This window comes from Lemur catta, chromosome 5 (genome assembly GCF_020740605.2).
Source record: "Lemur catta isolate mLemCat1 chromosome 5, mLemCat1.pri, whole genome shotgun sequence".
NCBI classification, from domain to species: Eukaryota; Metazoa; Chordata; class Mammalia; order Primates; family Lemuridae; genus Lemur; species Lemur catta.
This window is the reverse complement of record NC_059132.1, coordinates 54,307,533-54,334,507: the sequence shown is the minus strand read 5'-3', so window position 1 is coordinate 54,334,507 and position 26,975 is coordinate 54,307,533. Positions and strand designations below refer to the sequence as shown.

Sequence of the window (26,975 nt, the reverse complement as noted above, 5' to 3'; positions counted from 1 at the left end):
GCGCCAGCAGGGTCGGTTTCTGGCAAGGGCTTTGTCAGAGACGGCTGCCCTCTCGCCGTGGGCTCACGTGGCTGGCGGGGTGCAGGGGGAAGCTCTCCCGTGTCTCTTACGGGGCTGATCTCCTCCTGGAAGCCATGACCTTAGCTAACCCTATTCTCAAAGGCCCCATCTCCAAACACCTTCTTCACATTGGGGGTTAGGAGCTTCAACATACGAGTTTGGGGGAACACAAACATCCAGACCACACAGATACAATACAGCCAACCCACAATTTTGAGCATAATGAGACATTGCAGCAATGTCTCATGTCATAGAGGAGATGCCACAATGAAGAGGAGAGTCACAGAAACCATGTGGTCTTTTAGTTTAGCACTTGCTAGGCGTGCTGCTGTAGGCGCGGAGGAAGCAAAGAGAAAGTGAAAGTGCCGCTTAAGCAGCTCCCGTCGTCTCAGGGAGACCCAGGACACACAGCTGAGTGGGAGGCCGAGGTGGGGGAAGCGGGGCAGGTTCAGAAGTTGCTCTCTCTGTAGACGGCGAGCCCTTGTGACAGGGACTGGTCTCTGCCCTGCAGGAGCCTCCATGGCTAGCAAAGTACAGCGCTGGCAAATCCTTGCTGCACAGATATCAGTAAAATATTAAGTAGTTACAGTTTATAGTTTTGAGTGTCTCAAGAATAATTTTCTTTCAGTTTCAAGACAGTGTTGGGTTCTTTTTTTTTCTTTAAGGTAAAAAAATGGAGTCAGGCACATGTTGCCAATATATTTGGTTTTGAAAGCACTGAGAAATAAAATTGGAGGCCTTGGGCTTTTCAGCTTTCTTTTTCAGCTCGAGCTGAGAAGCCGTCCACAAACAGCACTCGGGCATTTATTTCTCCACAGGCTGTTCAGAGCCATCCTTAGCTTTCCCAGCCTGACACGTCAGGCTGCCCTTTCTTGAGGAGGAACCTTCTTCTCCAAGGATTAATATGGGGAGGTTTAATTTAGAAGAATCAATCAAAATAAAAATTCCCTAACAGTGAGATAGTATTTTGGACTCATTCCACTCAATCAGAAATAGCAGTCAGAATTTTTCTCACCTTCAAAAGCATCATTTTTTAATTATGACAAAGCCATGGAAAGTTTTATCCAGAAAATCAGCAAAGGGTGAAGGCATATCTGTGCCCACTCGGATCGTGGGAAGGCTGGGTGACCCCCCAGAGCAGGGAGCCTGTCTGGCTTGAGGAAGGCTGAAGGTGAGGCCCCAGGTGCTGAGCTGCAGAGGGGACCTGGGACCTGCCACCTGCCCAGCAGAGTTCTAAATGCTATCAGGACATAATTAGGCACTAAGACCCCAGCCCTGGTTTGACCTTCCGCCTGACATGATTCCCATTTTCTCAGAGAAGCATTTTCATTGCTTTCATTTTATTGCTGCGCGTCAGGGTATCTTGACTTGTTAATAGTTCACCTTGGATGTGCCCTGCCTGTGCCTGTGTTTTCTGGCTCTGGGTTCTGCAGTTAGATTTCAGCTTCCTGTGGGTCAGGCCCTGTGCCCATCGAGACTGCAGCTCAGCTCCAGGGTGTTCCAGGGTGGACCCAGTGTCCTGGCAAGACTATGGGGTAATGTTTGGGCTGGTGATAAAATGAGCAATAATATTAGAAAAGATAGAATTAACAGGCAAAATGCACCTGCGTGCATATTTTGATAATGATCCATGCTGATACATTCAGCCCTAATTTGATTTCCATTCCTGAATATATTTCCATTGAATAAATATGCTATAATTTATTCATTATGTATTGATGGATATTTGTTTCCAGTTTTTTTTATTAAAAACAATGCTGGTGTGGACATTCCTATAATACATCTCTCCACACACGTGTGTAAGAGTTGCTTTAGGCCAGTGGTTCTCAAACTTGAGCAACACAGTCCCCTGGAGGGCTGTTCAGATGTGGGTCCCTGGGCCCCCCTCAAGGGTTTGTGATTGTGTAGGTCTGGGGTGGGGCCCAAGGATTTGCGTTATCAATAAGTTCCATCCAGATGGTGGCTCACACCTGTAATCCCAGCACTTTGGGAGGCCAACAGGGGAGAATCACTTGAGACCAGGACTTAGAGGCCAGCCTGGGCAACACAGCAAGATCCTGTCTATATAAAAAAATTAGCCAGACGTGGTGGTGTGCACCTGTCATCCCAGCTACTGAGGAAGCTGAGGCAGGAGGATGGTTTGAGCCTGGGAGTTGGACATTGCAGTGAGCTGGATCTGCAGTGAGCTGTCAGCTTAGGTGACAGAGCCAAAAACCTTGTCTCACCAAAAAAAAAAAAAAAAAGGGGCTCCAAGGTGATGCTGAGGGACCACACTTAGTGAGAACTACTCCTTCTTTAGGGTATGTAATCATAGTGATTATTGGTCACAAGGACATGCATATGTTTAATTTTACTAGTTTCTGTCAAATTGATTACCAAAACATTTGTACCAGTTGATGATTTCCCTAGCCTGGTATGCATGTTCTGATTATATCTTTGTCAGCACTTGGTAGTATCAGATATTTAAATTTCTGCCAATCTGTTGGTATGAAATGACACGTTATTTTGGCTCTAATTTTAATTTCCTTGATAGCCCACTTTTCTATTAGTTTGTTTTCCTTTATCGAGTCTTATACTTGTGGATATTAACCTTTGGTGATCATATCTGATGCAGACAACTCTCTCAATCTGTGTCTTGTCTTACCTATTTTATTTTTTTGGAGACAGGGTCTTGCTCTGTTTCCTGGGGTAGAGTGCAGTGGTGTCATCACAGTGGAAACTCCCAGGCTCAAGCAAATCCTCCTGCCTCAGCCTCCCAAGTAGCTGGGACTACAGGCACACACTACAATGCCCAGCTAACTTTTCTATTTTTTTTGTAGAGACGAGGTCTCACTCAGGCTGGTCAAGAACTGGCTTCAAGCAATTCTGCCTTGGCCTCCCAAAGTGCTAGGATTATAACCTCCTGCTTTATTCATTTTAGAATAGTCTTTGCACAATCAGCTTATTGTGGGCAGTCAGCTTTATTCATTTTATTGTTCATGGTTTATGCTTTTGTATCTTAACAAATCCTTAATTGCAAGTTCTAAGGACATTCTGCTGTGTTTTATTCTCAAAGTTTTAAGGTTTTCCATTTTGTTTGGCTCTTTAGTCCACTGCCAGTTGACTTTAGTGTATGTCGTGAGGCAGGGATCCAATCTGAATTCCTTCCATGGTGATAACTGTTTTTCTGTGCTGTGTCACACTGCCTTCTGTCTACACCAGTTTCCATAGTTGAAGAGTCCTTTCTAGGTTCTCTTTTCAGTTCCATTCTTCAATCTTCTGTTTCTGAGCCGAAACTATACTGTCTTACACTTATTAATCAAGCAGTGGTTCTCAGCTGGGGACACTTCTGGCCCCAGGGGACATTTAGCAACCCCTGGAGACCAGCTTGCTTGTTGTGACTGGGGTAAGTGTGTGCTCCTGGCACCTAGTGGGCAGAGGCCAGGCACGCTGTTAAATATCCTGCACTGCACAGGACAGCCCCACAAAGTGTGGTCCAAAGTGCCATTGCTGGCAAGGCTGGGAAACCCTGTTTTATAGAAAGTCTTGAGTACATTCTGGGGTGATTCCCCTGCCCGTCACCCTGTACGTATTCATACATTCATTTTTCTTCAGCGTTGTCATAGCTATTCTTGGCTTTTTGTCCTTTTGTATAAATGTTAGAGGTTCAAGTTTTTTGGAAAACCTTGTGCAGAGTTTGACTGGAATTGCATTAACTTTCTAGATGATGGCAGAATGGGCCTCTCAATGGTATTGCTTTTTCTGCACGTGCGCGTCTCTTATCACGTGTTGGGTAGAACTTGCCTCATACACTGTCTGGGCCCAGTGACTTCTCTGTTTGAAGAGCTACCTTTTTATCCGATGGTTATAGAGATTTTCTATTTCTTTTTTGGCAAGTTTTCCATAGAATTGTCTTTAGTTTTCAAATATATTAGTATAACATTGCCTGTAGTACTCATTTCAGTATTTGCTGTATTTGTGGTCAGGTTTGCTTTTGCATTCCTAAAATTGTTAATTTTTGCATTTTATTTCTATTCATGATGAATCTTACCAAGCATATAATCATTTTTGATTTTTTCCCTAAGGAACCAACTTTTTTGTTCTTCCTCTCTACGGTTGCATTAATTTTTCCTCTTTAGTTTTGCTGTATTTGGGCATTTTTTTTTTTCCTAATTTAAACTGAATGTTTAGGCTTCATTTTCAGTGTTCCTCTCTAATAAGGCATTCAAAGCTATGGATTTTTTATTTACGGTACCATTTTTTCCTACAAGTTTTGATAATTAGTAGTTTCTGGGTATTTAACTTTTTTCCTTAAGATTTCCTATTTGATGTTAAAAACTGTGCTTTGAAATAATTGGATATGTAAAAGTTTTCCTAGTTACTTTTTGTTACTGATTTCTAGCTAAATTTCATTGTGATTGGAGAATAGGAGAATAAGATTTTGGTTTTCTCTATTACTAATTTTGTGGCCACTAACGTCAGTCACCAAAGGGGTGTATTAACACACGCCTCCCCCAAGATTACGGATGTTGTATTTTCATTGTCATTCTGCCCTTCTTTAAAACATAGCCAAAAACACAGTCCTGCAGAAGTTTTGAATCATCTTCCTGGTGAATTGAAGCTTTCAAAAATCATTACTATTCTTCATCCCAGTATTGCTTTTATTTCCCCTTAAATTCTATTTTGTTTGATACAGATATAGCTTTATCAGTTGTCTTCTTAAAATTGTTTGCCCATTATATGCTTTCCATTTTTTGAGAAAACTTAATGTTTTTGTCTTTTCATTTCAGGGGTATTTCCTACAAACAGAATATAGCTGGATTTTATCATTTTATTTCAGCCGTATAATCTCTGAACCTGGCAAGTTTGGTTTTTCGACATTTACTGTGATTACTGACCTACCTGGCTTCATTGTCATCTTTATTTGGCACTATAGCATTTTCCTGAAAACTTTTCCTTTCAAAACTGACTTCGAACAAAGGCCAAAAGTTGAAAAGCCAGAAAGGCTTTGCTGAAAGGCGTCCATAGCCCCAGAGAGAAAACCCACAGCCCACCCCCAGGCCACTCTCAGAAGGCTTGCTCCTGAGAGGGACAAGTTTGGGCCGCAGGCTGTCGTCAAGTTCCCCTGACCAGTCAGCCTCGCGATCAAGGACAACACACTGCTGTCCTCTGCATGGCCACACTCAACACCCGGGTCAAGTCTGAGGCAGGCAGGGCAGCCTGACTTCCACCGGCTCCCGATTGTGCCACTTTGGATGTTGCCAAGCATGGGATCATCTAAACTATAGTGAACTTTCACCCACCTAAAAAGATAAACTGTACACTCCTTCCCTCCCATTTTAGTGTAGAACTTTAATGATTTTGTGAGCCTAATGATAACAAGACTCTTACCTTCCTGCCAGGTACAGCAGGGATCCTAGGCAACTTCAGACCACACCGTCCTCCGCCGCCCGTGTCATTACTGTTGAGCAGGTTAATTGGGCCCCAGTGACTCCCCTCATGACTGCTGTGTTCCAAGCTTCCTGTCACTCACAAACTTACAAGTCTCTGCTAAATACGCTTTCTTGCACTTAGACCAAGAAAAAACACCTTATCATGAACCTATTCTCACTAAAGGTATAATTTAGAAGGAAGATCTGACTGTGCTTGTATCTTATACTTGATCTCAAATGATATCTAATGATGTATGTATCATTTTAGAGATGACATTTATCTCTCCTCTTTGAACTTATTCTGCTGTCTTCTGGCTTTTATTATTGGTGTTCAGAAGTTGCCTGTCATTCTAATTATTTCCTTCTCTTTCTTAACCTGCCCTTTCTCTCTGGCTGTCTTTTAGAGAGGCTTTGTCTTTGATGTTCTTCAACTTCAAAGCAATTGATGTAGGTGAGGATGGCTTTTATCTTGCTGGGAATGCATTTTACTTCTTAAATCTGGGTCCTGAGGTCTTTCAATTCAGGAAAATAATCAGCTTCTTTGAATACAGTTGCTCTTCCATTCTCTTCTTTTGGAACTGTTAACATATGTTAAAGTTTTGCATTTTTCCACATCTCAAACTCTTTTGTATTTCCCATCTTTTTGTTTCTGTGCTGTATTGTGGCAAATACAGTCTTCTGTTATATTAATTTTCTACTTAGCTCTGAGTAATCTTTACTTGTGCCCTTAGTTTTAAATTTCAGTGATTAAATTTTTCCTATTTAGACGTTATCTGGCTCTTTTTCAAATGTCTTGTTTGTATTTTTGACACCATGTTCATTTTTGGACTCCATCTTTTATTTCATTATATGTAAACAGCCACCTGTAAAGTTCTTGAGAAAGGATGCTGTTTTTCTGCTGACCTTTGCTCAATAGGGATTCATTTCCATGTATGTTATAAATTCCAGATTGGATTGGAATTGATTTTGTATAAATCAAGGTTAAGGGTATATCCTTCCAGAAACAATTTGCATTTGCTTCTGCCAGGCACCATCACGCGTAGGGTAACAGCTTGTGGTTTTCTGGACCACAGAGGTGGTTTAAATATGAGCTCCATCCCTTGCAATCTGCGCCCGGGCTGAGGCAAACGAGCAGCATTTTTGGTCTCCTTTTGCTGGTGGGCTGTGCTGTTTCTCCCAGTCTGTGCTTTCCCTGCAGGGAGCTTTTGGCTCGACTTCCCAGCCTGCAGATGCTCAAACCCTTTTTGCTGTTGGGACTGAGCAATGTTCCAAGGGCAGTGAAAACTTCAACTCAGCCTGGCGCAGTGGCTCATGCCTGTAATCCTAGCACTCTGGGAGGCCGAGGCAGGAGGATTGCTCGAGGTCAGGAGTTCGAGACCAGCCTGAGCAAGAGTGAGACCCCGTCTCTACTAAAAATAGAAAGGAATTAGCTGGACAACTAAAAAGATATAGAAAAAATTAGCCGGGCATAGTGGTGCATGCCTGTAGTCCCAGCTACTCGGGAGGCTGAGGCAGGAGGATCGCTTGAGCCCAGGAGTTTGAGGTTGCTGTGAGCGAGGCTAACGCCACGGCACTCTAGCCCGGGCAACAGAGTGAGACTGTCTCCAAAAAACAAAAAAACTTCAACTGGAATTATAGGAATATACCTGCCTGTAATGTTTGGGGGCAGCTGCGGGCAGCAAACAGAGCTCTATCTGGCAGGGAGGGAGGCTGCGGTGGCATGGGCCTCTCTGAGCGCCCTACACCAGCGAGAACTGCTTCATGCAGAGACTGTTTTGTCTGCAGCATCCCCAAACACAGGGGTAGGGGCAAACAAAGTAATTGTATGGAATGAGAAGGTCATGGTGACCAGTGATCTAGTACAGATGTGAAGTACCAGCCTGGAGCATGTCATTTACTAATGCACTGCAGGTTGTTACGAAGTAAGCAAGCTTGAGTAGCAGGAGATACCGCATACCTACAATTAGCCTAACGTCAACTGAAGTTCTAAAGCTTTTAAAGTAGTAACAAAGATAAAAAGGTAACTTTCTTGTGTTGCCGATCTGTCCCCAGAGCCCATAGGCAGCATGTCATCCATGGAAGTGAACGTGGACATGCTGGAGCAGATGGATCTGATGGACATATCCGACCAGGAGGCCCTGGATGTCTTCTTGAATTCAGGCGGAGAAGAGAACGCCGTGCTGTCCCCTGGCTTAGGTAGAGTGTACAGACTCACCTAAACATAAGCAAGGATTTTGTAATACCATTCCCTACAAAGAGAAGACATCAGAATCGTCTGACCTGACAATGTACAAATCCCTCAGTGCACAGCCCCCCTCTCGTCCCGCTCACCCACACTCCCACATACCTGGGTTTGGTCTGACAACAGTGAGGCGAAGGAAACGGTGGTGGTTGAGTCATGAATTTTTCTCCAAAGATTGTAGTGTTCTACCACGATTCGTTCACCAAATACGAAGTGTTGTGTTTTACCTCCTTCTCCATCCCAGAAATTAATTTGAATTGGATTTTTAATCAGGGACTAAAATTTGGGGTAGGTAGGGACATACCTTGTCTAAGTATGTTTTTTGGTTTTTTTTTTAAAACTCTTCCTACTTCAGCAGATGTTGATGGAACGTCTGCTGTGGGCATGGCCATGCTGTGTGTTCAGCACTTGGCTTTGTATTGTAAAAATTAATCACAAACTTATGGGCACTTTTAGCTCCATTTCATGCTTTCCCAAAATTTTATGTTCATTTTGCACATATTTACTGAGGCACCAGACCTGTGCTAGACCTATGCTTGGGCTCAGTTCATTTAAAATTTCAGACCAGCTCTTCTGGCTCGGTACAAGCAAAGCTCAGTCCTCCCAGCACTGTGGCCATCTCTAGAAAGTTCTGTCATTACCATGATTTCCACTTTCTCTAAACTCTTCCTCCTCTCCCAGCAAATCCGTGAAAGCGGTGTTACCCCAGGGAAGAGCAGGGGCTTGGGTGCATTTGGCCCTGTCCTAAGACAGAATACTGGAAATGGGAATTAATGCCGGCCTTTCTCTCAGAGTCAAGGAGACAGACAAAATGGTGACATCATCTGCACAGGGAGTTTTGATTTCTTGAACTTGTTTAGTTCCCATGAAATTGGAGAAATGCTGAAAGGTCAGTACTTTCTCTCTTAGCACTGGTATCTCTGAATTACTTAAAAGGGTAAAAAGAAGTAAATCTAGAGTATCAAGGTTATGTGGACAGCTCCTCAAAGACATGCAGCACTTGCTCCTGGGCCTTACACAGTTAGAAAGGGTTACCTTTCTGTCGGACACAGGTGGCTGGCTCAGCTCAGGGACCCAGGGCAGTTTCCTGGTTCTACAGGCCCCAGAGCACTGCAACAAGAACCCTGCACTTCTGTTACTCTGAGCACGCTCAGCAACCGTCATCAGTGGCAATTCTAAATTGTAATACTTTTATGATGGGTTTTTTTCTGCTTTGTTTTGCAGGGCCTGAATCCAATACTTGTCAGAATGAAATTACACTTCAGGTTCCAGATCCCTCAGAATTACGAGCCAAGCCACCTTCCTCATCCTCCACATGCACTGACTCAGCCACCCAGGACCCCAGTGAGGGTGGGGCGTCCCCCCTTGTTCAGTCTGACGAGGAGGAAGTCCAGGTGGACACCGCGCTGGCCACGCCACACACTGACAGAAAGGCCTCTCCAGCTGTGAGTGACGACAGCGACTCTTAAGCAGGACATTCATGTTCTCTGCTACGTTCAAATTAAGTTTCAGCTGTGCACAGAATTCCACCTTGTAAAAAACCAGGTTGTTTTATGGAGGTTCTTGATTTTTTATACAATTGCCAATAATGTGTGAGAAGCTGACTGAAGAGCTAACAATAAAGTGTTAAGGACTTTGAACACTAAACAGAGGGTACAGAGCTAGTTTATGCAGAAAGGATACTGAACACACACTTCCTTAAGGCCTAGGTAACTCACGGCCCCTCAGTGCAGTGACGGGGCCAGGACGGGGGGAGGCCGAGCGGGCCGCAGTGCGGCTCAGTTCTGACTGCACCTGTGAACGGCCTGCCCTTGGACAGGCGGAAAGGTGTAGTCAGACTCAACTCTGGCAAAGCCGATGGGTTTGTCAGCGATCATTACAAAATTATTAGTCCACAGCCAACCCCTACTTTAATAACAAGAGAACACCCACCTGGGCCCACAGGAATAGAAATAAGCCAAAAGCAATACTCCGTTCTTACTCCTGAACAAAGCCCGGTCCACGGAGATGTGTTCCCCTCACCACTTTTCACAGCCCAGTGGGAGGGTGAGGGGACAGGCTCTGTCGAGCATTCGGGGAGTGCAGTGGGGAGTCGCTAACACATGGGAAGGAGCGGCTGCAGCCCGGGACCACGTGGAAACCATGCGACTTGCTTGAAGGGGACTCAACGGCATTCTGCAGTGCACTGGCAGCTCCACTGCCTGGCTGGAGGGAGGCATTCTCAGCCCTCTGCCCCGTGATCAGAAAAGAACTCGTTTCATTAACTCATCTTCCACAAGACAGACAAATGTCCAAAAAACTTTTTGATTTTATTATTAAACCTTGTATTACAAACCTGAAAAGTAAACAAAAAACTCGCAATAAACCACATGAAGTCTTCCCTCCCAAGGGAGGGGTGCAGAGCAGCGCTAATAAATTAAATGTCAAACTGTAAGCCAGAGGCAGAAGTTCACTGTCAAAGAGAGGGAAAAGTACACAGCAAGGCCATAAAAACCGGACAACCACATTGGAAAACACTTGACTCTGTTTATGTCATTGTTAAATATTCCAAAACAGTTCAGTCTTCTGCAACAACAACCAACATAGTGGATCATAGGACGTTCCTGGCAGTCACCACTGGCAAGCTCAGTGCAATATGGGTAGCTATGGGATTGATGAATCCAATTATGAAACAAAGAACAGCTTGTGAAAACAGTTTCCCTTTTTTATTCCACACATACTGTACACACAACCGGAGAAGGGCAACAGCTACTCCATTATTTTTTTGTTGTTGTTCAGTGATGTAAGCAGCACTTATAAATGTTACAAGAAAAACCCTGTAAGCATCCAATCCAACCGATGAAGAAACTGAAATGTAAGGCTTTTCTTCATCTTGTCTTCTCACCCCCTCCCCACCCCCCACCAAGAAAAAGGCTCAAGTATTTAAAACAATTTACAGGCGTATGTACAAAAGGGATGGGACTCTTTTTTTTTCTTTTTTTTCCTTTTTGTTACAACATGAAGAGAAAAAAATAGACAAGATGAGCGCAAATGCATTTTTCACATTCAAAAAGAACTGCAGACCTCCTAGTGGCTCTAAATGTGATCATAAACGAAACAAATTTAAAAAGAAAGATTAATGCTGACTTGTGAAGGTGTAAAACAAGCAGTGAGATGAAGATGGAATGTTAGAAAGATTGCACATTGATGACAAAGAAGCACTTGATGGCTTCAATCACTTTTTTTCTTTTTTTTTTTTTCCTACGGATGCTATTGAAGGGTTTTTTGATAAAGTAGCCAACAGCACCAAAAAATAACAGAATGGATTTCCTAATGAAATCAGGCACAGGTCTCCCTCACGTGACCCCTCCAAGGCAGGCAGTCGTCGTCTTCCTCGCGCGTCTCTTCCGTCCTTCAACAGATGCATAGTGATGTGCTGGTAAGAGAACCTACTCGCTCACCTCCGCGTTTGCCCACAGTCAGGAAACAACGTCCGCCTTCAGCTGCCATAACCGCCCAAAGAAACAGAATGGGGGCTCTCCGGTTTTAAAAATTATAAACTCATCTTGCACATGACAGAAGAAAAAAGCGAAGCAAAGCCATTTCTTTTCAAGTTTTTTCCTGTGTGTGTGTGTGTGTGTGTGTGTGTGTGTGTGTCTCCTATCCCTTTTCCGATCTAGAAAAATCTGCTCACATGACTGATGGTTTTTAAAATTTGTTCTCCAAACTTCACCCTCTTCAAAAATGGGTTAAAAAGCCTTTTTTCCCCAACAGTTAGAAAAAAAAAAAAAAAAATCAAAAACAAAAAAAAGGCTTTTGTCAGCCATAGGGGCAATACAAATTAATACAGCCCCCTCAAGGGTTTTTAAAACAGTGAATATAACGGCAGTTTCCAAAATCTGACTGCAATATCTAGGTATTCTAAGTACAAAAAAAAGTTCAACAATTTAATGCTAAAACAAAATTAGTTCTCTAAAACCAGAAGAAAATCTTCTTTAGAGCTAGTGCAAAGACAGCTTGTATCCTACAGCAAGTACTCCAAACTAGAATATAATAATTACAAAAAAATATATATAAATCGACCACGGGGGTTGGCATCTTCATGATGAGCTCGAAGCACTTTTGGATGAACCGGAGGCTGACAGCCGGGAAGGCGGCACGTCCACCGTTGCTCTCTTGCGGGGGCCTCTTTTTGGTGTGGGTTTACTGAGACAGTTCTCAATGCTGCCGTTTTTACCAGATACTTTGCCACAGATCTGATTGACCAGACTAATAATTTGTTCCTGTTTTGGGGAGAAAGGAAGACACAGAATTAGTACACAAGAGAAGAGCACTGTCCCCCAAGAACCACCCAGGGGCAGGTACAGGATAGAGCTGGAGGCGTGGCTGGGCAGGTGGGTCACCTCCACCCCATCGAGACCCAGATCACTGCACGTGGCTCAGGACAGCTGGGACTGGCTTTCACAGTATCCCCAGGAGATTCTGGGGTGCAGCGGGCCTGAGAACTCATTAGAACAATGCTTCATGAGCATGGAGGGCCCCGAAATGGGGCCCCCTCTCATCAGAGAAGCGGGTTTCTCCCTGAACAGCCAGTACGGTGCCCGCTGTACCTGCTTTGCGGGCAACCTCCCCTAACCTCTGTTTGTTCGTCCCCAAAATGGGAAAAGCTGACAGCACCTCCCTGGTGGCTGTGAGGGCTAAACAAATTAAAGTGCTAAAGTCACAAATAGGAAGTCCCACACGGGCACACGTTAAGTACATAATTATTTCCTAAAAGCTGCATTTGGATGTGGGTTTTGACGTTTATTTGAGGTGTACAGATGGCTGTCACCATGCAGCCAGGTCTACACCAGAGACAACACAGCTCACGACAGCGGCTGCTCATTGTCCTGGCCCTGCCTAAAGTCACGCAGCACGTGTGATCACCTCACCCTCAAAGCCACCGGGACCACCACGAGTTACCCCGACACAGGGAGGGAAGGGTGGGGGTGAAGCAGCACCTACCAGCAGGCGCTAGGCAGGGAGGAGCTGGGCCCTGGGGCTCCCTGGAGGGTGACACAAACACCCAAGCTCCTAGATCCACTCTGGCCACCCAGACACAGAAACCAAGACCTGATCTTGCAAATAAATGCAAACACTTGTCCTTACATTTCTATTACTGCCTCCTTTGTTGTATTCTTGCAATTCATCCAGGAGAACCATTTATCTGTCAGTGTCAAAAATTTATTTGTAACTTTTAACACAACTCATCACCATCCCATTTTAACAGAACACAGGAAGGAGCAGCAAACATGCATTTCACAAGCGTATCTCTGGGCCGGGCTGGCGGGAACCTCGCAGACCCGGGGCAGGCGAGGAAGCAGCCCTATCCCCAAAGCCCCGAGGGTCAGCAGGGGCCTGACCTGGGGCCCTTGGGAAAGCCCCGGAAAAGTGAGGGCAAGAAACAAAGCACCAGCTGGCTCTGGTCACAGAGAAGTTAGCAGTGCGCGTGTAACAACACGCGTACCATGGCTGCGTGGCAATGAGCACGCTAATATAGGGTAGGTGACAAGCTTTTTCAAAACAACCTTCTTATACGGGGCCAAAGCCACTTCGACATGAGGGCCAGCAAGGGGACCCCGTTCCCTCACCTGCATGCTGCTGGCTGGGTGGACAGTGGCCTGCCCAGACCAGCTGCCCCTGCCGAGCTCGGTGTGGGGATGGCCGTAGCCTCACTGGCTGGAATCCTGCCCGGCCAGCCTGAGAGTGCCAGAGGGACAAATGGCCAGGGGACCCCAGGAGGCTCCCAGTCCTCAAGAATGCAAGCATGAGTTCAGCTGGCTGCGCTCTGCGAGTTGCCAGAGAGGTTCTTGCTCGTACTCTAAGGATTTATATTTTTAACCACATTCTGACACTTGGTGTTAATGTGAAAAAGCAGGGACACAAAGTGGTTGTTGCCTTCACTGAACATGCTCTTTGAAAACAAAAAAAAAATACGCAAACAGATCTGTCTCCAGCTTTCCGATCTTACAATGTAGCCAAAGGCTTTGAGTCTGACCCACCGGCCTGAGCCCAGACACACCAGCCCCTAGTGGGCCACGAGGTGCACGCAGGTGGGCGGGACCTTCCCCAGCCGCACGGAGCCACATAACGTGTGGACACGCAGTGACCATGACGGCAGTGCCTGGAGGCCCAGTGGCGTCACCACGGCAGCGGTGGGCGGGCCAGGAGAGGGCAATCTGAAAGGTGATCCCAAGGAGGGCTCTGGCCTGTTCCCAAGTGAAGGAGTGAATCGAGCCCTGCGAGGGACAGGCCATGTGTTCCAGGAAGCTGCCGGTCTGGCCCACAGCAGTACGGGAGCGTCACATCAACCCGCTAGACGCTGACCCGGAGGAAGCCCCGTGCTTGCTGCCTAGAGAAGGCAGCGTCCTGGGTTCGGGGGCTTCTCCCGCAGCCCCGCGGGCTCTGCGGGTTCGGGGAGGCGGCGTCCCCAGCCTCGGCTAGGGGAGACCAGCAGCCGGCACGGAGGGCTCGGGGCCTGACTCTCAGACCCGGGTGGGGGGGTTCCAGTAAGTGACCTGCTGCATGCGGAACAGAAACAGAGGAAGGAACACAGTAAAGACCAGTCAGGGCACCAAGTGGTGGCACCTGTGGCAGAAGCAGAAGCGGTGAGAACTGGCTGGATCCGGGACCTGTCTGGGAGCCGGAAGCATCACGATTCACAGAACTGGACGCGGAACGTGAGGAAGAGGAAGGCTCCCTGCGTGGGCTGTGGGCCCCGTGCGTGAAGACGACGGGGCTGGCCGAGACGGATGCCCGGCCCTGCGGGCTATGCGGGGTGGGGGAGCTTCCAGCCACCCCCCTGGGCCTCGTCCACCGCAACCTTCCCACTCGGTGGCCAGGGGCCCACCCGGTGCCTGTGCTTAAGGAAAGGGACTGTCAGAGCCTGGTGCGTGATCTGCAGTTGTCAACTCAGAGTTCCCACAGATACTAGACGCCCGGCTGGTGCCGAGAACAGGGCCGTGTCGCCACAAGAGGAGACAGAAGGGTCCACTGTGCGCAAGCTCCAGGACACAGGCACAGCACCCTGGCGGCCCCTCCCAGGCCCTGGGGACTGTGTTACAACAGTCACCCGAGCCCAAGGGGGGTCGCGGCACCACAACACGGTGTGCACGGCCCGGGGGACGGAGGGGCGGGAGCCAGCTCCCAGCACAGGATTCGTGTGGCCCACAGTGGATGCTGTCAGTGACACACTCTGCCAGGGGGCAGGGGGACCACCACAGGGACGTCTGCTGAGCTGTGGCCAAGGGAAGGGGACTAACTCACTTCTGTGTGTCTCAGAGACTGTGCGGGGCTACAGCCAGGAAGGCCCTTCTGCCAGTATCACCTGGACCCTAGAACCAGCTTCTCAGAGAGACGAGGGGACCACCAGGCAGCCACAGCTGCTCCCCTGGAATCTCCCCGGCCTACAGCACCTGCGCCAACGCCAGTCTGGGCTCTCCTGAGATGGAGAAGCTGGGCCGGGCCCCAGCCACAGCGGGCAGCACATCTCAGTGGCCTGGCCAGCCACGGAGAGCCCTGCAGGAGCGACACCCTGGTCCTGGCAGCTGGGCGCTGGGCCGTGCAGCTGCAGGCCGACTCCCTGCAGGGAGGTGTGAACAGGACTCTCCGTGAGCCAGCTGGTGCCGCTGCCCGGACAGGGCCGACGTCTGCAGATGCTCCGGCTGTCCCAGCCTAGGGGGCGCTGCTGGCGTCTGGTGGGCAGAGGCTGAGGACCCACTCACTGAGCATGGGACAGGCTGCCACGGAGGAGCGTCTGCTCTAAGGGGTGGGAGGTGGTGGGAAGGGCCTGGGCCTCTGCAAGAGCCTGTCTGTGAAACCCACGCGCAGCGCCGCAAGCCCCGTCCGTGAACCTCGCTCCCTCCAGGGTCCTAATGAGGGGCCGGAAGCGGTTCAGGGCCTGAGAGGAAGACGCCTGCTGTGGGGAGAAACACGGCGCTGCAGCGAGACCCCGAAACTCACTTCCCAGGGCTGGGCAAGGGGGTAGCACGGCCAGCCTGGGGAGGTATGGACCGAGCCGCAGCCGACACCTGTCCCTGACGGCAAGGCAGCCCACCTCCCGCCTGGCACCCCATGCCCCCTGGCTCTTCCCTAAGGATGTGTTGCTCCAGGGCCCCTGGGTCCTGCTGCTGCCATAGAGGAGCAGAAACCCTCACCTGCTGCTCTGCCACCCTTCCCAGGGCCACCTCGGGCTCAGGGAACAATGCCACTAACCAAGGACAGGGGGTCTGGGTCTGGCAGAAGGTTGTATGAACATGTAGAAGAAAAACAGAATGAAACCAAATTCCTACAGGTGAAAAAACATCCGGAGTTACAGTTCCTGGATCTCTCAGGTCGGACTGAGGCCTGGACACACGGAACACAAGCTGAAGCCACCCACTTCCCCAGCCACATCCCCGCCAGGGCAGGCAGGGGGCCAGAGCCCAGCACGGCATGGGCCACACCCAGCCGGCCTCGGGCCTGCAGAGCCCGGGCTGCCTGCCGGGCGCAGAGCCGCCAGGCCCGCGAGACTGCGTCCAGCCGGGGCCAGGGAAGCTGCCGCACTGCCTGGGCCCCCTTCCGGGCACGCCCGGCCACCAGCAGGGACTGACCTCATCATAGCGGTACATCAACTTCAGCCCTCGACAGGACTTCTGTTTCTCCACGTGGCGCAGAGCACACTCCAGGCAGAACACGACGTTTTCGTTCTCCTGCACCACCTGCAGGAAGAGCAGCACAGCTCAGGGTCTGGAGACTCCGGACAGTGGGACAGTGGGATCGGGGCGGGGCGGGGTGGGCAGAGACAGTGCCCAGGGACAGAGCAGAGCAGGCCTGTCCCCAACACCTACCCCTCCAACCAAGGGGATTCCAGGGCTAAAAAAAAAAAAAAACACTGGAAATGGATTTAGAAAACAAAATAAACCAAAAACCTGGAAGAGAGACTTCAACTAGGAAAGGGAATAACGGACCGTCTGAGTTGTACCTAAAGGGCGTCCCCAAGTCCCCTCCAGATTTCTGTGGCAGTTTCCAGGGGAGATGCCAGCCACCGAGGGGCTGCGGAAGCCGTGGTGAAACGGTGATGCTTATAAGCTCTCGAGCTCTGAGGGCTCCTGAGATTGTGTGTTCAAAACTACCCGGGACAAGGGAGGAGCCAGGATGGGGAATGGGCAGGGGAACGGCCACAGGGAGCACACCCTGGACATTCGAGGACAAGCCCCGTGCGCGGGCCCTGGCCTCCCCAAGCGGCTGCCCGCGACCTCCAGCTGCCCTGTAAGTGCATGTCCTGTCACCGCGGCACAGAGCACCGCAGGGCGCCAGGACACGGCCCTCTGCCGAGGACTCCGTGGGGCTGAACGGGGCCGGGAGGAAGTGAACAGCCTGGTCTGCGTGGACAGATTCCCAGCCTCACCTGCCTCCAAGTCCTGTTCCAATTCCATGTTCAAAAACGAAGGAAAAATGCATCTTAACACAAAACGCAAGGTGGCACCGGCCTTCTTCAGAAGGATCTGAGGGGAAGGCCCGGGGTTTGTCTGCAGCGTTTCCAAGCAACGAGGAGAGAACAAGCCGTGGGAGTGCGGAAGTGACAGCTACTGACAGACATGTGTCACCTTGACCAGACACTCGAGGCCAAGGTAAGGAACAGACAAGAAGGTGAAACACATTAAGCAAAAGCACGGATGTATTAGTCGTCTAAGCTACGCAAATTGCAAACGGAAGTAAAACTTCCCTTCTCACCTATGGACTTACACTATATCCTTTCTAACACACAGGGTGACGGGGAACGCCAGGTGACAACCCTGAAGGCACAACCTTCTGAAGGACAGCTTGGAAAGGAGCACACACGGTGCTGTCCCAGGAACCCAGGGGAACACACCACTGTCACGCACACAACCGGTCACCAGAGTGACCCACACTCATGGGAAATGAACAGGAAGTTCCAGCAAGATGTGAAGGGACAGTAGCTTTCATGAGTGATGTTTGTAAGACACTGTAAGATCTTGGGGAAATGTTTATGACCACTTATTTTTTCCCCTTTTAACGATAGTATGATTCTAGATATTATATTTTGAAATCTGAGGAAAAATCTGGAAAGAAAATATAAAGAATCCATTTATAGCCTGAATCTGCCTTCCCCCCATTCCCATAAAGCAGCCCGAACCCCGTGTCTCCGAACCGACTGCAGCTGGAGGTGGGGCCTTACTGAGGCCATTACCGTGGTCCCCGACCCAATCTGACTGGGGTCCTGGTAAGAGGGGGAAATGAGGGCACACAGACGGCCACCGAGGACACACAGAGAAGGTGGCTGTCTACAGGCCAGGGAGAGAGGCTGCAGGAGAAACCAACCCTGCCAGCACCTTGACCTTGGCCTTCCAGCCCCCAGAGCCGCGAGAGAGTAACCCTCTGCCGCGGCCGCCCCAGCAAACTAGCACAGTTGTTTTTTCCACCTTTATCGTTTTTCGACCTTTCAAAGGTTACAAAGAGCATCCGACTCATCTGGGAGTGGCTGCATCGGCCCTCGCCCCTGCCGGGCGGCCAGGCCTCTGCCCGAGACGCGGGCTGAGGTGGCCGCACAGTCACAGGAGGCTGGGCAGAGGCAACCCCACACCTCCGTCCCGGCTGACCACGGACAAGCAGGGGGTCGAGGACGCAGCCGCTGCGCCGGGTCTGTGCTGCTGAGGGCACTCCTGGGGCCCGGGGTGGTGCCTCCCAGCTAAGCGGCTCCGTCTCGGGCGCAGGTGCAGGTGGAGGACGGGGGCGGGGGGGCGGCGGCCAGACCAAGGTGCTGGCGGAGGGGGCTGCCTGGAGTCCCAGCCGGGCGTCCCCTGCCCCACTGGGGACTGTGAGGGCGGCAGCAGGGGACGGTCAGCACGGCCAGGCCAGCCGGCCACGCAACACAGGTCCCCACACGCCCGGCTCTGGCTCAGAATGGGGAGGCTGGGGAGGGGGGAAGAGTGTGTTTAGAATTAACGCCCAGGCTGGGTCAGGCGTGTGGACATGAGGGCGTGGGCTGGGACATGAGGACACCCTCCAGGACACTGTAGGAGCAAACCAGAAAGGGAACGTGAGTGGACTGTGGTGACAAATGGAGGGACAAGGCAGAGGAAGAGCCCGCAACAGGCTGATGAGGACATGCCTGAAAAGCAGCCCTGACCCCAGCTGAGACGGGGACAGTGGTTTAACCAAGGACAGATTCCAGAGCCCTCAGGGTGATGAGACCGCCACGTAGCTGAGCAGAACCGGAACACGGAGGACAGAGCCCGAGGGCAGAGACCTGGCTCGGGTCTTGCCAGGGACAGGGAGCAGCTGGCAGGGGTGGCGCACTGTGCCCTGCGCTGTGGGAAGCCCACCCCTCCCTCGGCCCCTCTCACAAGGGCACGTGGGTTGGAGGGGACAAAGCAGGGCAGTGAGGAAGGCCGTTGCCCGCGGTGTGCAGGTGCAGGGAAGGACAGAAGCTGCTGGAACAAGGCCAGCAGGCCCAGCCCGGACACTGAGGATGAGGCGCCTGCCTCCAGAGGCCAGAGCCCTGCCGAGGTCCCGCAGCAGGTTGGGAGGACGGACCCCACGCCAGGTCCCCTGGGCTCACAGTGCCCCTGCCGGGCACAGCCCCAGAGCTTGAGAGGCAGGGCTCACCATGGACAGGTAGCACAAGTGCTGGCAGATCTGACACCTCCGCTCCGACGTCTCCAACTGCAGCCACTTTCGAGGCTTTTTCTTCCCATCCGCCACCGTGCCGTTGCCGTCGTGGCTGCCGTAGCGCGCGGAGGAGTGGAGGCCGGCCTCGAACAGCTGCCTGCGCTGCCGCAGCTCCGTATCCCTGCCAGACACAACCGCAGGCCCGGCCTTCAGCGGGGGGACGTGCCACCCATGCAGACGCGCCCCGCCCTCAGGGGACAGGAGCCCAGCTCCCCTGCCCACGGCCCAGCCGGGGACCCATTTTGCCGAGTTATTGACACAGGGAGCATCGTGTCAAGTGGCAAAGGCACGGGTTCTTCCTTTGTTCCAAGCCCGGGACACAATTTAACAAACTATTTGTTGGCATCATCATCAAAGGTTCTCCGACATGAGTAGAAATCCGGGTGCCGCCCATCGGCACCGCCCAGAGCCTCTGCCCTGGGCAGGGAGAGACGTCCCGGAGCCACATGGTAGGGAGAAGAGAAGAGGGTTACACAGGAGGCCGGGCTCCACGCCCGCCCCAGTCTGCTGCAGGATTAAGGAGTGCCACCAGCCTGGGGACGAAGTTGGGTGACTGGCCGGCCACAGAAGCTGCCCAGTGGTGGTCTCTACCCCCACACACACTATGGGGGGCTGCAAGAGGGCCGAGCACTGTGGGCCGCTCTCCATACACTCCCCCATTTCTGGGGTGCAGAGCCAGGCCCTGATGCAGCCGGGTGCCACACTTCCCACTGTGAGGTGGCCTGGCTGGCCAAGTACTGCTGGCACCAGCCTGCCAGGGCGTCCAGAGCCACCTTCCGTTCATCCCACAGAGAAGTAACTTCTCGGCACTGCACGTCTTACATCAGCACATCAGGAAATTCTGACTCCAAACATCAGGCAGAGAGAGAGAGAAGGGGAAATTTAAACAGCACCACACCCAGGAAGTCTTCACCCACCTGGCAACGCACCCAGTGGGCCCTGCGGCTGTGAAGGGGGCCCACGGCTGCGGGTCTGTCTGCTCACCTGCCCCGTCCCGCCTCAGAGCCCCGGAAGGACCCAGCTCTCTGGCCTCAGCCCTGGGGGTCTCTCAGAACCCAGAGCGTGTGTTACCTGAGCTCATCCAGAAGGGATGAGATGGTGCTGAGAGTGGGGCCGTTTTCTTTCTTCGCTTCCGCTTGTGCGATCTGGTAGAGCAGCTTCTCCATGGAAAAGGGCTTGGCTATGTGGCGGCGCTTCATTTCCTGAAAGAGGAGCCGCACCCCTGAGCACAAGCTTTCATCACTAGGCAGCCGGCAAGGCTTCTGTCGGTGGAGGGGCAGGCAAGCAATCCGCATTTCCAGATTTTGAATTGCGTTTGTATTAAAAGCTATTGAAAACTGCACAGCAATTCTGCTTACCCGTGAGAAAGGCACCACACACTAGAAAAAGCCACGGCACCTCGCCGCTGGCCACACTTAGAATGGGTGGAGATTTTCCATCCACTTACTCTACGTGTGCACCTGATTCAGTGCAGTCGCCCCGATATTGCAGGGGGCCGGTCAGAAAGGGACCTCAATCTTTCATATACAAACAAACCCCCTGCAACTGCTCTTTCCCTGAAAAACCTTTCAGCCATCTCTTAAACTTTTCAAAGACACGTTCTAAAGGGAGCCCTACCTACAGACAGACCCGCAGGCACAAGGCACGCGCGGCCGGCCGTGGGCAGCAGGGGGCTGACCGGCTTACCTTGGCGGTCTCAAAGCCCATGCTCGTCCACTGGGTGGTAGCAAAGTGCACGGTTTCCGAGACGCTGTAGCCACAGCACACTTTGGACACAAAGGATCCCGGGAAGCAGACAACGAACTGGCCACTCTGCTGCACGGTCCTGTGCACCTTGATCCCCTCTTTGCACAGCACCTCCGGGGAGATCTGGGGAGACAGGGCCAGGCTGAGGCACGCTCCCCTCCCTGTGCACGGACACCTGCAGAGGGGACCTGCTCCCAAGGAGACAGATGTTGTGTTTCTCCTTCAGAAATAGAAAGTCCTACTTCCTAGAACAAGGAGGAGGTTCTAAATAGACACTGGCCCAAGTGAGCACACAAAGCCCCACGAACCTTCCTGTCTCCACCCTGGCAATGCCAACGGCAGGGAACAAGACAAATTGATAGGACCACGAGGCTGCTAGGGTCACCTCCAAAGCCAGGTGGGCCTGGGGACCCAGCAGAGACGAGACTCCAGGCAGGGACAGGCAGAGGCCAGAGAAGCCCTGGGCTCAGCTGGTCAGAGCACAGCCCAGGGTGACAACTGTCAGGAACTCGGCATCCCTGTGACTTTCTGAAGACAGAGTAGGAATCCTTGCTCACTCCTGTCCATGGCCCAGTCTCTAGTGCCCAGCAGGTAGGACTAGGGACACAAGAGCCAGAGCACTGGCCCCAAGCCCAGGGCCCTGCCAGCCTGCATGCACGACTCAAACAATCGCAAACCCTGGCGTCCTGCCCAATCTGACGGAAACTCAGTTTGGTTTTTATGCCAGAGGACCTTTCGTTTTGGACCCCTTGAGGACTGATTTCACTTTGTCCTCTTTGCCTCGAGAGGCAGGTCGGTTAAGACGGTGACTTTATAAAACCGCTGAATGCCCCACAGAGGAGTCCCCAGGAGGACCTGTGGTCCCTGCGTGGGAGGAGGCCGGGCGGACGTACCATGACGTTGCTCTCCAGCATCTGCAGCCCTGGGGTCCCGTTGGCCTGCAGCAGGGTGTGGACCACGTCCTCCAGCTTGTTCTCCTCCTCAGCAGGAATGCAATACCTGGGCGGCGGGGACATGGGGGGCAGGGGCGGAGGCTTGACTCGGCCCCTCCGTGCCGGCCGTCGCCATCTCCCCCAGGCACGCGCACGCGCAGGCCTGCCAGGTGTCGCAGGGCCCAGGAGTGGCAGGACCCCGCCCTGGCAGACGGGGAGCCAGCCTGGCCCGGCGCCTGGCACTGTCACCGCCAGCTCCGGCTACCTCCCACGCAGCAGCACGGCTTCCGCCCAGCACCATCCAGACCACAGCGCACCCGCGACGCGAGGCGCTCATCTCTCACCCAGATCTGACCCTCTCAGTGGGCCAAAGAGACTTCAAACCAAAAACAGATGTTACAAACCCCTGTAAGGCAGAACATGGCGCGCCGTAGACTCCTTGAGCCCCTGGTGAAGAAAGGCCTTATCTGTCCCCCAACCCCGTCCCCAGGTCAGGGGAGGCAACACCAGCCCCCACCGTCCCGCACGGAGCAGGAAGGAGCCACGCCGTGCACGTGCCCACCGAGCTCGGGCTGACACACCCGGGGGCCCTGGCCTCGCCCCCCGAGGAGCTGTGTGCCAGAGTCCAGCCTCCCGGCATCGGGCACACGGAGTGGCCTGGGGGAAGGGCTCACAGATCCTTCTGGGGGGAGCTGTGAAGCCAGCAGGGGTGTCAGGGGGAAGAAAAGGCTGAAGATACAGGTGGCACTTAACCAACAGAAGAATCTAGAACAATGTCACGGCAATCACGGGGGCTGGGAGGAGTTTTTGCCTGTGTCCTCAACGTCCCAAGGAGTCCACCGGGGCCACACTGCCACCCGTGAGTCCCTGGTACTGCACTAAGGGCATGAATGAGGGGGCTCTTCCAGGGCTGGGGGGTGGCTGCGACCTGCCCCGCCCGGGGTCAGCAGGCTGCAGGGAGACACCTGGAGTGGGAGCAGAAGCACCAACAGGACCTCAGGCTGCCAGGGCCAGCGACGCCTTCCCTGCCAGTGAAAACAAAGAGGCGCCTTCGGCGGTCACTCCCAGCGGCTCCCTCTGCTCTCAGGGCAGCCATCCCCAGGTGTCTGTGACGTCCCCGGGTGTCTGTGACGAGAGTGTTTTGCTCTGAGGCCAAATCCTGGTTTCAGTTGCTGAGTGAAGGCAATAGCCACAATGAAGTAAGATGTTTAAATGTTTATGTGACTTCAGTGCCAACATATTCTGTTACTGATTTGCAATTTAAACACATGGTTTCTAACCTAAATCACATGTTTTAAGAAAAGCCACACACCATGAAGTCCTGTGATCACATCCCTGCCTCTTCTTGATTTCCCATCACTGGGGTTCCAGAGGCGAGTCTTCCAAGAGCCCACAGGTCCTCACGTTTCCCTGCCTGTGACTCAGCATTGAAGCCACTAAACAGACACCACCCCCAAACCCCGCAACAGCCACTCACACCAGCTTCTCCTTCAGATGAAGGAACCAAGGCCTCGGGTCGCAGGCCTGGGTGGCCCCGGGGACGGCCAGCAGGGCTGCCCCACAGAGAGGAGGCAGAGCCCCCGACCCGCCCGTGCTTGCTCCATGTGCCCCGGCCCGGGCTCCCGGTCCCCACAGACCACCTGGGGACAGCGACGATGACCACCAGCCACAGCACACAGACCCGCCCGTCCTGCCCATGCTCCGACGGCACGACTCACCACAAAACCCAACACGCGGACACTGTGCCGACACCGGCTCCAGGGAGGGAGAGCAACGGTCCCAAGACTTTGCTTATTTTAATAACGAACGCCTGATCACCCCATCAGGACAATAAGCACAGCTAGCGTGGGATGAATATGATGCCGCAGACTATCAGACGACTCGACATCTGATTATTTGTAGTCATTTCCCATCTGCCACCATAAACAAAGACACCAAAGAGGCCGGCCCCTATCAGGACTGTTCTAGGCGAGAGGATCCCAGGCGGGGACCGACGCAGAACGCCGCGCCACGCGGCAGAGCAGGCACACAGCACGCGCGTCCCCACACAGCAGGAGCAAGTTCGCAAGTCAACTCCCCGCGCAGCCCGACAGATGAGGAGACACTGGCTCTGGAAGACACTGACAATAACCGTTCACGAGATGCCACAGCGAGCCCGGTTTACATCCAGCTAGCAGAAGGCCGACATGGTCACCACCATCGGTCCACAGTGTGTGCCATTTTCACTACTGTTTCTCAGCCCCAATGTGAGACACAAACCTAAACACACAAAGCAGGTTCTCCAACACCTTCAGCCGCCCGAGTGGGGGGTTCCCTGGAGACCCCACCTAACAGGTCTACACAGCCCCCGGGGCCCCGGCCGTGTACTCACCAAATGCAGTCAGCACCAGTGTGTAAGTAGTCAATGTATGGAAGGTGGTTTTGGTCTCGAGACCAGCATGAGGTAGAAAAGACCATGCCAATATTTAGCCAGGGAATAGTCACTCCTAAAACAATGGGGGGAAAGGCATTTTAAAGAGTGGCAACAATGTCTCAAAGGCACAGTAATTAAAAATCACTTTTTCTCCCAACACAAGAAGAAAAAGAAATGGGATTCAAAACCACAGCAAACCCAGTGAGTAGACGTTATCTGCACTTTCCTGCTTGCTCTATATGAAAGTGAAACCAAGAATGTGGACACTTTCAAAACAGGCGAACAAGAACTCACCGAGTGAGTCGGGTGGGCAGCAGGAAGCTGACCGTGACTGCTGTCAGTGAACCCCCAGAACAGCAGTGCCCAACCCCAACACTCCAGTGAGTGTGGAGGCACAGGGCCCCCCGGCTCGGGTCGGAAATGGGCCTCCTTTGACAGGTTCCAGGACTTCTCTGGAGGCCGGGCCTTCACCAGGACTGCAACCTCCACCACCCCGACGTCCCGTAAAGTCTGCAAAGCACCCATCACTCATGAACCTACCGACCATCTTAAGAATTTAGGATTTTAGCTTAAAGCAGCCTTAAGGAGTTGGGACTTTAGCAACGAAAGTGCCAATTTCAAGGTGCAGAGTTGGCCACTAAGCTTCCATCCAGCTCTAGACTCTGCGGTGTGGTTCACTCTTCCACATTTTTACTGACTTCATCACTTATGACCTTACACCTCTTTCTGCCCAACACTGAAGTTTTCAATGCACAAACGCTACACCTGAAGACCCCGTCCCTCCCAGGCAACATGAGAAGGGTTTCCCAGCTCTGGTTCTTGGCGGGTAGAAGTCACGGTCAAAGCTGCCCCAGGTGGGCGGCCGCGGCCAGGCTTACCAGGCACAGCACCGAGGTGACGCAGGATGGACCCTGTGTTATTGGGGAGGACGGTGAGGTTCCATCCGTGCCTACAGAGGGGAAGACAAGGGATGTCACGGACTGGCAGGGGAAGGACGCCGTCTGGTCCCCAGAACACGGACGGATTCCATCCTTACCTTGAAAAGGGCTCCGATTTTCCCACCGGGAATCCGCTGCCGTGCGTGTTGGTGTCCACCTTGCCGCAGTGCACGGCCACGTGGCAGTCCTTCTCTTCCACTAACCTCCAGTACTCTTGCTGCGGGGGGAAGCGCCAGTCAGCACATGTGGGGTGCCCAGGCCACAGAGCTCAGTCCAACCTCAGGACACTGGGACACCAACGTGCGACAGGACAGGCTCTGTGCTGCCCAGGGCTGTGCACAGTGCCCCCCGCAGAACACTGACTAACACGGCACCTCCGTGTGCACACTCAGAAGGACCGAGAACGGGGTCTCAGCACGGAGTCTGCACACCTGTGTTCACAGCAGCTTTATTTCCCGCCAGAAGGTGAAGGAACCCAAGTGCGCCCACAGCCGAACGGATGAACAGAAGGTGGACCATCCACACCATGGGTTACTGTGCGGCCTCCAGAAGGATGGGAATTCTGACACGTGCGACAGCTACGACACGGATGAACATGGAGGATGTCATGCTAAGAACAGTAACTGACAGTTTCAACTTGAAGGTCTTCTATTTCAACAAATGTGGCCGAAGGGTGGGTGAGGGTGTGTTCTGATCACAGGTCGGCAGAGGTGCTCAGTTTCCCTAGGAGGTGATCCTACCCTTCAGAGGCGCGTTTTCGCTTTGTTTTCAATTATCGCCCCAGAAGCACATCACCATCTTCCCTAATCTCCAAACCCTGCTAAGCTGGGACCACATTTAAGGAAGAAGCCCAACCAATAAGCACTTGGCATCATATTGTTCAGTTCACCTCAAAGGAGCGTTCCCTACAGTGTCAACACAGGTCACGACACTGTGTGACCTCTACAAAGTGGGGGGGGGGGGGCAGGATGGGTGTCCAATGTCCACCAATCAGGAATGAATTCAACATCATGACATGACTGGATTCCTGAAACAGACGTCCTCGAATGGAAGCGAGAGTCTAATTGAGCACCCTGACCCTAGTCCCTCCCTGACCCTGTCACCCATTCGCTGACACTGAGAGCAGCGGCCTCTGGTGGATCAGTAAAGACGAGGAATTGGGAGGAAGGGACCCTTCCAAGTACGGCCAACCCAAGCTGCTATTGACCAGCCAAGAGAAAGGCCTGGCCTTTCTGGGGAGACACAGAGCACAGGAGCTAGGCAGCCCTGGACTGAAATCTGAATTTTAGCAAATCTGTGTTTAAATATTTACAAAACTGCTAGAGCAAAATCCAAACTTTCAGAGGGAATTAATTCCAGAATAGGGAGCTATACAACAAGCTAACCTTTCTTATGCCTTCGGGAAACTCCCGTAAGGACAGGGCCGTACAACAATGGCCTCCCTTTCCAGCGCCAGAAACTCCATGCTCAGCCCCAGAAACCCAAGCTTCCCCCACCTGGTATCTCTACCACAGACGCCCCGCACGCCCCAGAACCAGCCGT

The 26,975-nt window shown here is 52.1% G+C and overlaps 2 protein-coding genes across 4 annotated transcripts in view; one reads left to right on the top strand and one right to left on the bottom strand.

Annotated features, from left to right (window-relative positions):
• Positions 1–9,360, top strand: part of DTNBP1 (dystrobrevin binding protein 1) — a 129,026-nt gene extending 119,666 nt beyond the window's left edge. The window contains exons 9-10 of one of the 2 annotated variants that reach the window (XM_045551829.1): positions 7,524–7,667; positions 8,938–9,360. In XM_045551829.1, coding sequence (XP_045407785.1) covers positions 7,524–7,667; positions 8,938–9,182 — 389 coding nt within the window. In that variant the 3' untranslated portion in view covers positions 9,183–9,360. The remainder of the gene's footprint in view (positions 1–7,523; positions 7,668–8,937) is intronic. The other variant, XM_045551830.1, reaches the window with a different exon arrangement.
• Positions 9,361–10,003: 643 nt separating this feature from the next.
• Positions 10,004–26,975, bottom strand: part of JARID2 (jumonji and AT-rich interaction domain containing 2) — a 243,775-nt gene continuing 226,803 nt past the window's right edge. For both annotated transcript variants that reach the window (XM_045551826.1, XM_045551827.1), the window contains 9 exons: positions 25,532–25,650; positions 25,374–25,444; positions 24,454–24,568; positions 22,044–22,149; positions 21,091–21,273; positions 20,476–20,606; positions 19,342–19,525; positions 16,323–16,430; positions 10,004–11,975 (listed from right to left, as the gene is read on the bottom strand). In XM_045551826.1, coding sequence (XP_045407782.1) covers positions 11,793–11,975; positions 16,323–16,430; positions 19,342–19,525; positions 20,476–20,606; positions 21,091–21,273; positions 22,044–22,149; positions 24,454–24,568; positions 25,374–25,444; positions 25,532–25,650 — 1,200 coding nt within the window. In that variant the 3' untranslated portion in view covers positions 10,004–11,792. The remainder of the gene's footprint in view (positions 11,976–16,322; positions 16,431–19,341; positions 19,526–20,475; positions 20,607–21,090; positions 21,274–22,043; positions 22,150–24,453; positions 24,569–25,373; positions 25,445–25,531; positions 25,651–26,975) is intronic.